Source organism: Trachurus japonicus, chromosome 3 (genome assembly GCF_045865225.1).
Source record: "Trachurus japonicus isolate A0001 chromosome 3, Traja_1.0".
In the NCBI taxonomy this organism is placed as follows: domain Eukaryota; kingdom Metazoa; phylum Chordata; class Actinopteri; order Carangiformes; family Carangidae; genus Trachurus; species Trachurus japonicus.
Window position 1 is genome coordinate 21903186 of NC_140909.1, and position 13196 is coordinate 21916381.

The 13196-nt window shown below is 42.5% G+C and overlaps 1 protein-coding gene across 17 annotated transcripts in view; it reads left to right on the forward strand.

Moving 5' to 3' along the window:
• The window catches only part of akap13a (A-kinase anchoring protein 13a), a 112226-nt gene that overhangs the window by 13888 nt on the left and 85142 nt on the right, over nucleotides 1-13196 (forward strand). For all 17 annotated transcript variants that reach the window (XM_085766756.1, XM_085766810.1, XM_085766694.1 and 14 more), the window contains exon 2: nucleotides 4827-4870. In XM_085766756.1, coding sequence (XP_085622882.1) covers nucleotides 4838-4870 — 33 coding nt within the window. In that variant the 5' untranslated portion in view covers nucleotides 4827-4837. The remainder of the gene's footprint in view (nucleotides 1-4826; nucleotides 4871-13196) is intronic.

Consider the following 13196-nt stretch of genomic DNA (forward strand, 5'->3'; position numbering starts at 1 on the left):
ATGTAATACTGGCATGTGTTTAGTGTAATCAAAACTGGACTTTCCTCAAAACAAGACTTTCATTGTGGGATTATGTGTTTTTTCTTTTCTTTTTTTCTTTCATTGCTTGAGAAAAGGTACAAGATTTTACCATTATATGACTTGTACACTGTAACTTGACCTACAAGCACAAGCCTTTTCCACAGCACCAAAATATCTTGTTGCAGTAAATTGCCTGGAACTTGTTTACCTCTGAGAAAATACTTCAGCCCTTTTGTGATACAGGAATCATTGTATTCAGTGCAACCATTTCTGCAGTTTTCGGTATCAGGAATTGTAGATATAAATGACCTACAGATGTAGCTATTTCAGAATTCCCCACGAGGGCTCTCTAAATTATTGCTGCTGGCCAAGAGAAGGCGTATGGCCAGATGAACTGTCACACCCACTCTACTGTAGGGTCATGAGGCCGACCAGAGAAAATGGACTCAAGGCCGTCTGTGGGATAGATATTAAACCTGCATCAAGGGATATGTTTTATGATATGAAAGAAGTCACTCCTGGGAGTGAACGTCTCCTGCCCTCATGAACACACTCACAGAATTAACATCTCTGTGGTTGTAGCCCCTTTTAGCTCATTGTTTTTGTTTGGTTTGATTTACTGTCTGGTTGAACTCCTCCTCCCTCTCTACGCCCCCTATATACATCTGTGGGCTGATGGTAACAGCAAAACATAAACCAAAATAGACTACAGGCTGATAAGGAAACGGCATGATATATATGCAGTCAGGAGCTCCTAGATAACAAAATAAAACTTAAAAATATCCGTCCTTCATTCATCAGGTTTTGAGAAACATTATAGACAATATTTACTAACACATTAGCCTGAAAGGCTTGACTAGCTAAAGGTTGGGGTGTGTTGTGTTGTGAGATCCCTTTGCAGTCTTTCTGTCCCGTAGTGTTTAGAAAAACAGATTAATTGTGTGTGTCTCTTATCAGCCGTTTGAATGTGTCTGCTGAATATATTATAGAAAAAATAGAAATGCAGTATCATCTTCATTTTCTTATGTTTTGTCTACTAATGGCACTGAATAATTTATTTTTTATCAATAATATTTTGTTAATTGTCCATTACACATATAAGTAGCGGGAAAACATCCGAAAACACACTTGGCACCTGATCAACTACAAGCTTTACTTTTAGATTACAAAGGTCTACTCAGGTGGGATGATGTTGCATAGTAGGTTCACTAAAGAGGAAGTTCTGGAAGTATGTTGTAATCTTACACCCCCTCGTGAATTCTGAGTAACCAGTGGAGCAGTATCATCCACTGATGATGAAGTACACTGAATCAGTTTCCTTTAAGCAAGTGTGACTCAAACCGCAGAAACAGAAGTGACCATGTGAAAGTGAGGAAGGGGAGAAGGTGAGGAATGGGTGGCTTGTTCTGAAAAGGCTGATGGTTAAGGCCCACGTGTTTCTCACTGAAGTATGACTAAGCTTGACTTTCTCACTTGACTTGCATTACAATCTCAAACGAATTGGCAAAAAAAAAGCGAAATTAAACTATTGTTTTGCCATTTGAAAATGGTGCCAGACCTACAAACCGTGCTGTGCATAGAGTAATGAAACCTTATAGTCTGTTTATGACACTTAATCACTGATTGAGCTAAAGAACAGACAACAACACAGGACATCAACAAAAGATTTTTTTCATGAAGAGAAAAGATTTCAAACTTTTCAGATATTTTTGGGTGCACTGCATTTGCAAAATCAATGTCCTTAACAGCTGCTGACATGCCCTTGAGGTAAGGAAGGAACATCACAGTTGCAGCCGGAGCTCTAGTGTGCAGCTGCCAGGTGTGAATATGTAGATGCTGACAAGCAGGGTGGGGATGATAAAAGCTGAGGGAGCAGAAGAATACATGTTCTCAAGTCTGTTGTCAACGTTGAAAACTCTGAATTTAGCAATGCACCTACTTCTCAAAAAATATTATCTTATTGTGCAATGGCTCCGGTCGTTGAGGGGTCATTAAGATGTCACATCGCAGTAAGTGAAATGTCATAAGTCCAACGCCTGCAACAGTTGACAGCAGTGTTGACCGGAGCACCAGAGAGAACGACCACAGCCGGCAGAAGATAAATGTCAAAAACGTCAACATATAGAAGAACCAGTGAGCCAGTTGGGGACATTATGTGAGAGTCTTATCAGTCAAAGTCTTGCATGTGTTGAGGAAGCTGGTCCCTGGCCCAGTGCACTTAAGGCAAGAGGATTAGACCTCAGAGTATTATTAGAGCAACTGATTATCCCCTTACCTGATCCGCCTAATTCTAGCTCGAGCCTATTTATTTAGCAGAAAAGTGGAAAAATGTTTGGATTGGGCTTCAGAAAGTGAATTGGCCCCACTGCACTTCAGTGCTCTGTCGAGCCCAACATTGACTCTTTTGGTGTACTCTGCTGAACCCATTAGGTCCTGGCCTTTTGTCTCCGCCTCCTCCGCCGTGGGGTGCATGTGATTAATGCACTGCTGACCACTGAGGCCAACAGCAAGGACTTGTTTTAGTGCCAGGGAACAGCAAACAAAAGAAAATTGTCTCTCCAAACAGCTGAGGAGAATACGGGCCCTCAAAGCTGACCATTCCCTTGTCTCGTTGATGAATGCAAGCAGGCCAATATCTCCTCAAGAAAGTATAACAAAAAGGTTTCCAATCCATTTGTCCTCAAGTCTATAGCTGTATTGCGTTTGTTTGGATGTAATTACACACCCACTGCTTCTGACCTTGTGCCCAGAAAATGGCTTTGAGGCCTGTGTCCCAGACAGGGAGTGGGGACTCAAACGTGAACATGAGCCGGTAAATCCTGCTAACTGATCTTCCCGGCATAAACCCAAGCTGAAGAGGCAAAGTAGTGTGTTATTGTTTTGCTCATTGAAAAGTTAATGGGTGACTGGAGAAGGCAGGAGCCTCTCACGAAAAGTTTGTTATAATTACTGTGGCATCTTTGTCTAAACAAGCAGAGATGGAGAGCTGGCAGTTTTGGTTGGATGATGCGTGTGTGTGCTCCTGTGTGCTCCTGTGTGTCTGTTTCATACTGATGCTCTATTAACCTCCCACAGAGTGTTGGGCTTCCAGGGTCAACCTTAATGTCACCTTGTGAGCAGCAGAGTGTTGGAAATAGTTGCCTTTTGTTTTCAAGAGGAATTTATTTACTGAAGCAATTTCACCTAGATAAATCAATTCTAAAGTTTTAGAAGTCTGACTAAACTTATCACTACTTTGATCCATCCATCCATCCTAATTTGGTGGCAGGCCCACGACAGCTAGCCTAGCACAAAAACACTTAACAAGATATATGGTGTTAGTTACAGAGCTTGGTTGGTGGATTTTGTTATATTTTGAATAAAGCTCGGCTAGCTGTTTCCCCAGTACTAAGATATCTCACCGGCTGCTGACAGCCATGTAGTATTTAAAGAAATTCAAGGTGCTGCTTGTGTTGCTGCATTTCACGCATGTTATGCATTATAGGTGGTATGGCCTGAGGGCTAACCTTGTAGTCACACCAGATAAACATCCTACATTAGCGTCATGTGATGTGTTTATTTGTGTTTATAGTTGGAGCAGTTTGTTTCCAAGTGAAACCAGATACAGACAATGTAAAGCTCTTGTGCTATAAAATGAGCTGAATGGACGTGCGTGTGTGGGAGATGTCTGTGTCATAAATACCTGATATCTCAGTCTCTGAGTCACAAGTTGGAGGTTGGCATGCAGGGTTTTTCACACTCGGCTGCTCGTAATTACGGTTTAACCAATATGGTGTGAATGTAGCATCAGTGCAGCAGGTATCCAGCTAAATCAGCTCCTCAAGTGGCCTTTTTAGTGTTGGATGGTGCAGCAAAATTTCCTCTCTTTTTATCGATCTTCTCTAAACCCAACTCTTGGCACCTGGGGCCGTGTAATCAGCTTCCTCAGAACATTGACATCATTCATTACCCCATGAGCTTGTTGTGGCTGATTTGATTTGCTTATTAAGACAGGCAGTGAACGTCAATGGAAGATGTGCTTGTGGTCTTCAGGTGAATTTAAGTCGGATATTCAGAGTTGATCACTGTCAGTCAGCACAAATCACTCATGCTATGATTTAAACAACCTGTGTCTGGGCTGTTCTCCGACTGCCAATTAAAATGTGTTTCATAATCTTTGTAGCCTACAGGTGAGCCAAGCAGACAAATCACAGACAGACCTATCTGAGATCCCTAAAATGAACCAATATACAGATTATTGACAGTGGCTGTCAGGTCTTTTAGCCATTTGTTTTGGTGTGCGCCACCACCTGAGGTATTTATCCAGCTGTTTAACAGCCAAATTAATGCTCCACTGTGTTTACCACTACAAGCTAGCTGCTTACTATTGTCTGCCTGTCATGTGGTACTGGGCAACCAGTGCACTGTTGGTTGGTTTACCTGAGTATTGGCTCAAATTACTCTGTAACATGAGATGTGTTTCTCGTAGTGTGAACCTGCAAGATAATAATTACCAGCTGCAGCAGGTAGCTGGTTTCAGGGAAAACCCTTCCATCTACCTACCTACACCTACTCGGCACCAAACAACAAAGTCAGTTGCTTCTTGTTCTCGTAGGAGTTCCTGGAGAGCAAAACGGAGCTAAAACGCTAATAAACATTAGACTTCCAGCTGCTGTTTGCTAACATATTAGCTATAGGCCTATCGACTTGCAGTACTTTTTTTTTTATTAATGTTGCTTCAAGACGTGACCTCTGCTTTTGTAGAGGACTACACTGTATTAACATACCAGCTAACTGAAACCTTTCATTGGTTCTTCTCTTCACAGTGTCCAGGGACATGAAACTCAATCCACAGCAAGCTCCACTCTATGTAAGTATCAGTCACTATTCACACTTGTACCACTTGTACAGTGTACGCAGGTGTTTTCACCCAGTGATTAAACCTCAGTTCAGGACTGAGGGCAGAGGGTCCATTTGCTGCACCTGGGTGGGGCAATTATTAGCACATAGAGTTTGATAACCTCATGTAATTCCTAGAATAGCTCCCCTGACTTCAAAGTAGGGCTGTCACAGAATCCCATTTTCACTACTCAATTATCACAGCCCAAATAATTCATTTTAATACATTTTTCCTTCTTCTATAGCACCTCACCACAACAGAAGTTATCCCGAGGCACTTCTCATATAGAGCAGGTCTAGACCGTGCTCACAGAGACTCAGCAATTCCCACTGTGAAGCTTCCACCATATTACAGCAATAGAGGAATTTAAATAAGAATAATATCAGTGAAATTCATCTTTTGTTTATTATCTAGTTTGTCCTTTTATTGTCAAATTAATTTGGTACGACTGCACAGAGGCAAACAAAGTAACAGTTATTCTCAATAGATAGTGAAAACAACAAGAAGGTGAACTGACAACATAAAGTATATGTATTATTAACACATTATTAATATTTCATTTTTAGATCATAACAGCTATTGTCAGTACTGGTATATTGCAACAACCCTACCTCAAAGCTGAGAACAGGTCCAATTAACTGGAATAACTGAAAACAACTGTGTGGGTGAGCGGGCCAGATAGAGGAGAACACAACATCAGACTGCATGCAAATCGACTGTTTAATGTTTGCTGACGAGCAAATATGCATAACAGCCTGCGCTCTTTTTACTGTCCTCCACTGTGTATTTTAGTGGTCATGTTTTACATGGTATTAATTAAATGAAATAAGAACCACTTGATGGTCTGGTGATTTTACAAAAATAGATCTAGATAATTTAAGAAATGACTAACATGTGACAAAAGCAAGACTTCCGGCATGACAGTGTGCAGCATGATGGATTCATCTATATGATTTGTGTCTTTCATCAGGTTTGGGTTGGAAACAGCAAAGAGCAACATAACATGCATTCTGTTTAAAGAATAGGTGCTGATCCACTTAGGGGCCTTATAATTTAGATAAGTATTCAGAAAAGGACAAATTGATGCCTAGTTTTCTAGGACATGTGCCATTTGTCCTAATCAATAGGTGAGCAGGTAATTACTGCAAAGAGTGTGGTGCCGCCTTGTTGCTAAGAGGATGCGCGTCCTCTGTTCCTCTTGTTAACAGTGAGCTGAAACACTTTGATTACGCTGCTTGTTTGCGTGTGTAAAAGAACATGCTGTACTTCAAAGCTAAGTTTGTGTATGTACAGTCTCTTCTGGCGTATTGGCTGTTTGACAAAGAAATGAAAAGCCTTCATTGTGCGGCGACAAGGATTCTAGATGAGAGATGAGCAACAAGATAAACTTTGGATGTGGTGGATTAATTTCTCAAACCTCAACCAAATTTTTATGCCTCTTTTTAAACATGAGCATGACTTGTGCCTAATCATTGTGAGATACTTTTAAAAAAAATCCTTGTTGTGACCACAAACATAGAGTAAACATTGGGGAGCTATTAGCTTTCCCTGATCTGCTGGGAGACTTGTTTTTTTTCCAGAATGACTCGAATCTAATTCATGTTGTCCCCTCAGTCGATTGTGTTGGGTATTCCTTCAGAGGGAGACACCTGGGTGGTCTGCTACTCAGCGGAGCCACATGAGGTGGTTGATGTGGAGGAGGTGCAGCTTGTTGCAGAGGCCCTCTCACGTTGCTGAACTACCCACTGGGTCATGCAGAATGTGGCAAACAAGCTGCAGAGGTTTAAATCTCCAGCCTCGGGCAACATCCACACTAACACACTTCTGTTTTCTAATAAAATGTATTGGTGTGTTGAAAAGCTTTAGTCTGGACAGACAGACACAGGGACTGAAAACACACAGTATGTTTACATGCAGAGCTTAATCGAGCTATGCTCAAAATTCGATTTTGGCGTCTAATCGGACTTCTGTCCCAGTTTATGCAACTGAGAAAATCGAATAACTGACGGGAACGTGTCCTCCTCAACACCAGGTGGCGGTAATGCGTCATTTCAGTGGGTTAATACGGCCCCTTTTCAGGTTGACCTATTAGCCAGGCAGCCGACCGGCATTTTTGAACAACAGCAAGATGGTTAATTGTACAGCTTTGTTCATGTCGTACGTAATGTGCGCGTTACTTATTGTGCAGATAAGGTGCACGCCATCCCTCGTGGTCTAGTGATTTCGAGAAGCAGACAAGAACGCCGTAGTGCTATAACAATACCTTCTGCGACCGGCTTTCTTGGATTTTTTTTTTCCAGGGTCTTAAGCCAGCGCAGGCGGTGTGGAGCATGCGCACATGCGTTGTCCAGTTAAACTCAGATTAAGGCGTATACATGCCGGAGAAAGTTGAATTCCATTCGCATTATCTGTGTGTCTTAATCGGAGTTGGAGAACTCCGATATTAGTCGGACTAACGTGTTTACATGCACTCAGTTGTCCAGTTATAGTCAGATTAAGGCAATGGGCGCGTTTCCACTGCCGGAACTTCGGGGTTATTTTTACGGGGGCCAGCCCCGTTGGTGCGTGTCTCCACTGCAGGAACCTCCCCCACAGGGCCGTTTACAGGAACCTTTACGGGGCCGAATGGAGTCCCTGCCTGGGGGTAGGTACTCAGATCACCTATGGGCAATTTTAGAGTGGCCAGTTAACCCAACTTGCATGTCTTTGGTCTGTGGGAGGAAGCTGGAGAGAACCCTCACATGCTCGGGGAGAACATGCAAACTCCACACAGAAGGGCCCCGGCCGGCTCGAACCCAGAACCCTCTTGCTGTGAGGCGACAGTGTTAACCATTGCACCACAGAGCCGCCCCTTATTTCTTTTTTTTCTTCTAATTTTAACGTTAGATGCCGCTCGGTTTTTTGAGGCACTGATTTAGTTAGATCCTGAAGTGTCCCGACTTTGGTTTGGTAGAGCCTGATTTCACTGATAAGTATTTACTGAGATAGGTGTGTAGTGTGTGTTTGTGTGTGAGAGAGGGATGGGGACATATCTGAGAGGGTGTCTGAGTGGTCACACTGGTCCCCTATCACTAGCAGGTGAGGAAGGCACACAGGAAATGAGATAACTGTGTGTGTGTCTGTGTGTCTCCAAAGGCTAGACTGGCTCTCACATTAATCAACCAGACAAGTTTATCTGTGATTTACAGTCAGACTCTTCAGTGGAACCGGGCGGGCAGTCATGGCTCATTAGACATCAGATTTGAGACACTTATCACAGCAGCTAACAGTGAGATAGCTCATAGGTGTTAAGTAGTCAGCCTGTAATTATGTGTCTCAAAAACACACATTTAGGGAATGCTGCCACCCAGAGCGACTGAGGACGACGGCCCCGGTTTGTTGTCTAAAATTCCTAGCTCACTAACTTAGAAACAAGCCAGAGGTGAGAAGGTGCTCACCCAAAATTACTTTCACCAAAGAAGGACTTCTAATGAGGAGGTGACAGGTGAAGAAACAAAGTAAAGGCCGACTCTGTTTCTGTTATTTGAGGAAGATTCCTAAAGTAACGAAGAGCCTCTTTAACGGCATGTATCACCTCTTAAACAAGCATGTAGGGGTTCCGTCTACACAGGACATGTGATGAAAACTGTGACCTCTTTGCTGTGTGGTGGTCCAGCTGTACTGCAGCACGGATAAAGGATGCATGATATACCAACGGCCTTTGTGAGTTTTAAATGCTAAGATTTGTGTAGTTGATTTAGGGAGTTCTCAGGCAATTTCACATCTCATGGCTATGTGGGAACAGAGGCTGATTTCATGTCTCTCTACTCTCCTCAACTCGCCAACACGCTGCAAAGATTTCCATTAATTGTCTTCTAAACTGTCTAGTGGAAACAGTGTTTGCAGAAATGTTTGTGGGCAGACCTTGTCAATGTTTGCAATGTTGTGCCTCCAAGAAAAACCTTCACTCACCAGTGAAAATCTGCAGGAACTGGGAACCTTTGGAGAAGCTCTGTGTGTTTCCACCACAGGGGCCACGGACCCCCCAGAAAGGGTCATCCTGCTTGAGGGATCAATTGGCCATGGATGCATTACTGAAAATATCTAAATGATTAAGTGCTCCCACTTTTTTAGAATTTGATTTTATTCCATTATTAAAAATCTGCAGAAGACAGCATATTGCAGATTGAACAAGAATGAAGGCCCGGCCTGTACTGAGTATTTTTGCAAAGAGGCCATCCAGCAATATAAAATGGAGATGCGATGACTAAAAAAATGTCCTGAAAGTTAAACTAAATTGAACAGTACTCAGACGATGAAACAGTGCTGCAGGGAGAAGCATTAAAGATGAAAACAAGCAGGACAAGACAACAACAGAAGCATGTACAGCTTGTTGTAGCTAATTCCTCTACCCTTGCAGCTTTGTGGAAAACGCAGCAATGAACTATGAACGAACCTTTTAATTATGAGGGCTAAAAGTTCAGGACACTTGTCGAAATGTGACTAATGTGGGAAATAAACCTTTTACAAACAATCTTCTGACATTGTCCATGTTACTGACATAGAGAGTACAGGAGGTAGGATACAAACCTCTATTGACATATACGTATGTCTCCCTGTAAATTTTTACTATATTCACATGTGTGCTCAATTGGACCCTCACTGACTAATATTAGGGCTGACCCAAAAAAAATCGAAGCTTCGTTCGTTGCCATGGTAATCGATCATGAAGTCCGTGATCGTTCTTCCTTTTTTCCTTTTTGACACCGGTTCTCATCGGCAATTGTTACATTAAAAATGAGTAGGTGACTTGGCATCCTGGAAACCTGGCTGATTTTGGAGATATGCAGTGTTTGCTTGCCATTACTTTCATTATTTCCGCTACGACCCCCCCGTCAGACGTTACGGTCGCGCACCCCCCCGGCCGTCGAAGCTTCGATTAAAATCGATTTTATGTCCGCGAAGCTTCGATTATCAAAATATGATAATCGGGTCAGCCCTAACTACTATGGAGCCGGTCCAACTGTTTCAGACATTTACATTCACATACACGTCCACTGGCTCATGTCTAGAAAAGTTCAGAGTTGCTGTTCATGTGTGAAAGCACGTTCACACTGTCAGGCAAATGCAGCCATAAACCTTTAACTTTATGGCTGCTCAGCTCCTTACAGAACATTGCAGTTGATGTATTGTCAATACCGTGTTTTTAATGCTTTTCCAGCAGTTTCTGTACCTCAGGACTCAGGAGTAAAAGGTCCAAGTCTGAACTGCAGTCAAGTAACTGATGAGCAAATAGTCCTGTGCATGGCTCGTGGATGTGTTGACAGGTAGCTGTGGCACTGAAATGAAGCAAACCCCCACATTGTGCTGCCTACAGTAAGAAACAAATCATCAATGAGATGAATAATAATTAGTATTACGCTGAAAATTGTTGGTCTAAAGCCATCCTTAAAGTTAGAATTCATTATATAACAATAACATTATGGAGGTATGGGGGCCTTAAACTGACCACAGCATTACCTGGATAGTTGAACCATGTAGAGTGACAGGATGTGAGGAAGGGGCTACACTCACGCATGCATATTTAAAAAGAGGGGGTTGGGTTCGTAGCCTCCAGCTGTTCTTTTGATGTTGCTCAAAAGCTGCCTATTCGCTGTTGAAGTTCCATGATTAGCAGGTCAATACCCCAGTAGGTCACTTTTAAGTACTTATTACCAGCAGAGAGCATAGTCATACTGAAAGAAGTGGCTGAAAGAAATCCATTTGAGTAAGTCACACAGCTTTACAAAACACCAATCAAGTCACTTCCCTGAGTTAAGGTGGACTCGGGACTGTTTTGCATTTGACTTATTGTTGTTATTAAGACACTTATTATCAGTAGTTGCAGTTTGTGCATTGGCCTGTTTGCGTGCTTTGCAAAGGTCGCCGTGTGCAGCTGTGTTTCCTGCTGGTTCCAACAGATGTTTCACATCTCTGTTTCTCTACCTCCACCCCCTGCTACCACATGTGTCTCCAATGAGGCTGACAATAACCTTATTCAGTCAATTTCTTCCTCTACCCTCCACTTGCTTCTCTATTGAAACAAATTTCAGTTTACACATTACAGATTGATTACACACAATCTTAACAATAGAGGTAAAAAGCAATAGGAGGAGAATGAAAATGTATTATGTAGTCATCAATTTGTGAATTGTATTATTCCTGTAATCTGGTTCCAGGTGTTTTTTTGTTGTTTTTTTTTCAGTTGTTTATAATGGTATTTGGGAAATATTAATTTAGACAAAATAAGAGACCGCTGTGTTGCTTTCACAAATCATTTGAGAAGCCATTGTGTCACAATGCAGCAGGTTGGTATTGTGGCTGAAGCGATTTGCCACCTACCTTCAATAGTGGAGAGAAAACAATTTCTCCTCTTGCCTTCACCTTTTCTTTGTAGTGAAGAGGTGGAACTTATTTCGTACTAATGTGTGTTCATTTTCACATGGAGTGCAACTCACAAATCCGCGGAGGTACCAATCCATTCACTAGCCACAAACCTTAATTTCCAATCTGGGCTTGGGATAAGAGATGAGTTTTTAATGGAGAGAATGTCATGCCTGCTGGCTTCCACCCATTTACAACTCATTTACGCCAGTGCCTCTGCTCTGCTTGTTAAGGCTGAAGACTCTCCCTGCATAGTAAAGCTCTGCATCCCTCATGCTACAAGTTGGTGTATTCAGTCCTGGCTCACAGAGTGTTCCTGCAGGCTGTTTCTCTTCCTGTGGCCTCTGGGCTATGTGGTCGTCTTTGAACTCATTTCCCTCCCCTCACATTGCTCTGCAGCAGCAGTGGCTTGCCAAAGTGAGAGATCCCAAGGTTGCTGGTTAGCCTCATTGCTGTCAACCTGCTGACCCCCCCCCCCCCCTCCGTATTGAACAAGGCCTTGAATCTTGAGTCTACCACTTTTGTAAGAAGAGGAAGAAGCACCTTTGACCCTGACTGTTAAACTCTCCTCGACATGAGCCTTCACTGGTCGCCAAGTCAGGCTGTTCATGTTGGACCGGGCTGGTGAAACGATTGCAACACTGGTCAGATTAAGTGGGATGAAATGTCCCATTATCCCTCCTCGGTGTCAACAATCTGCAGTCCCACAGTGGAAAGCAGCTAATTTTGAACAATATCCCTATTTTTGTGCCGCTTCTCCTCCTCCTCACTCTGTCCTCAGATGACACCACATCATACCCCACGACACTCAGCCACAACACAACCAATTGTCACAAAAAAAATCTGACTGCACAATGAACTGTGCACAATTGTGCTTACACAATGGATGATAAGCACGTTGGAAAGACATTTAATATTGTTTAGTAAGAAAAATTATACAGTAACCAAGAAAAAGTATGTAGACAGAAATTGATTTTAAGTAGATTTTAGTTCTCAAACTCCCTGATCCTTGCCGCTTAATTTCTACACCTATTTTCAGTGCAGTGCCAGTTTTCTGTTCTCATATGACACACATATCAGGTTACAATGAAAAAGGTACCACTCAAAATTGAAATATTTTGTGTCTTCAGACACTGTTAGACAAATGTACACTTCTCTTTTCTAGCCAGTCACCACTGGTTCTGTCAGCTGAATGTGGGTATAGAGTACACAGAGTTTTAATAAAGCTAACATTGGCTTTTTGAATTGGTTGAAAAGGCTTCAGCCGACCTTTGTTAATGCACCCAACGGACTTGTTGTATCCTGTAAAAGGGGTCTTGAATGTGAATTTGATGTCTGTCTGCTGCAAAATATTGTGTCAAAATATAGAGCTTAAAGTTGAAGGCCAATGTCGAGTGGTCAGTGCCCACATGAAAAGAAGAGTCATGTGCTTAAATGAGGGTGTGGGGGCGAAACATGTAGCCCTGAAATAAGTATGACAAGATCAGACTTATTTCTGACTTGTTTCCCTGCTTGGATACTTGTTCCATACTTGTTCAGTTTTTAGGGGAGACTGGGGTAAGTTGGGCCACTCTTCATATTCAGGATTACTACATCAAAGCAATTATGTTTTAGGTGCTAACTAATTTCAGGATGTTTTGAATCCCTACAAATAAACAGAATGAGTATTCATAACTGTTTTGATCATGTAGCCTGTCCAAAAAAAGTGGTCTCATGGCTCAACTCCCCCCATGCATGGAGTAAGTTGAGCCACCCCCCTCCTTCCCTTCCATCCATCTCCCTCCTCCCCTTTACTCAGTACGCCACCTGTCCAGGTTGCAGGTGAATACAAACAGCTGGGACTTCCTGCTGCCGAGCCACTAACTCAATGAGGTTTGGGGAGTTTTGCTTGGCT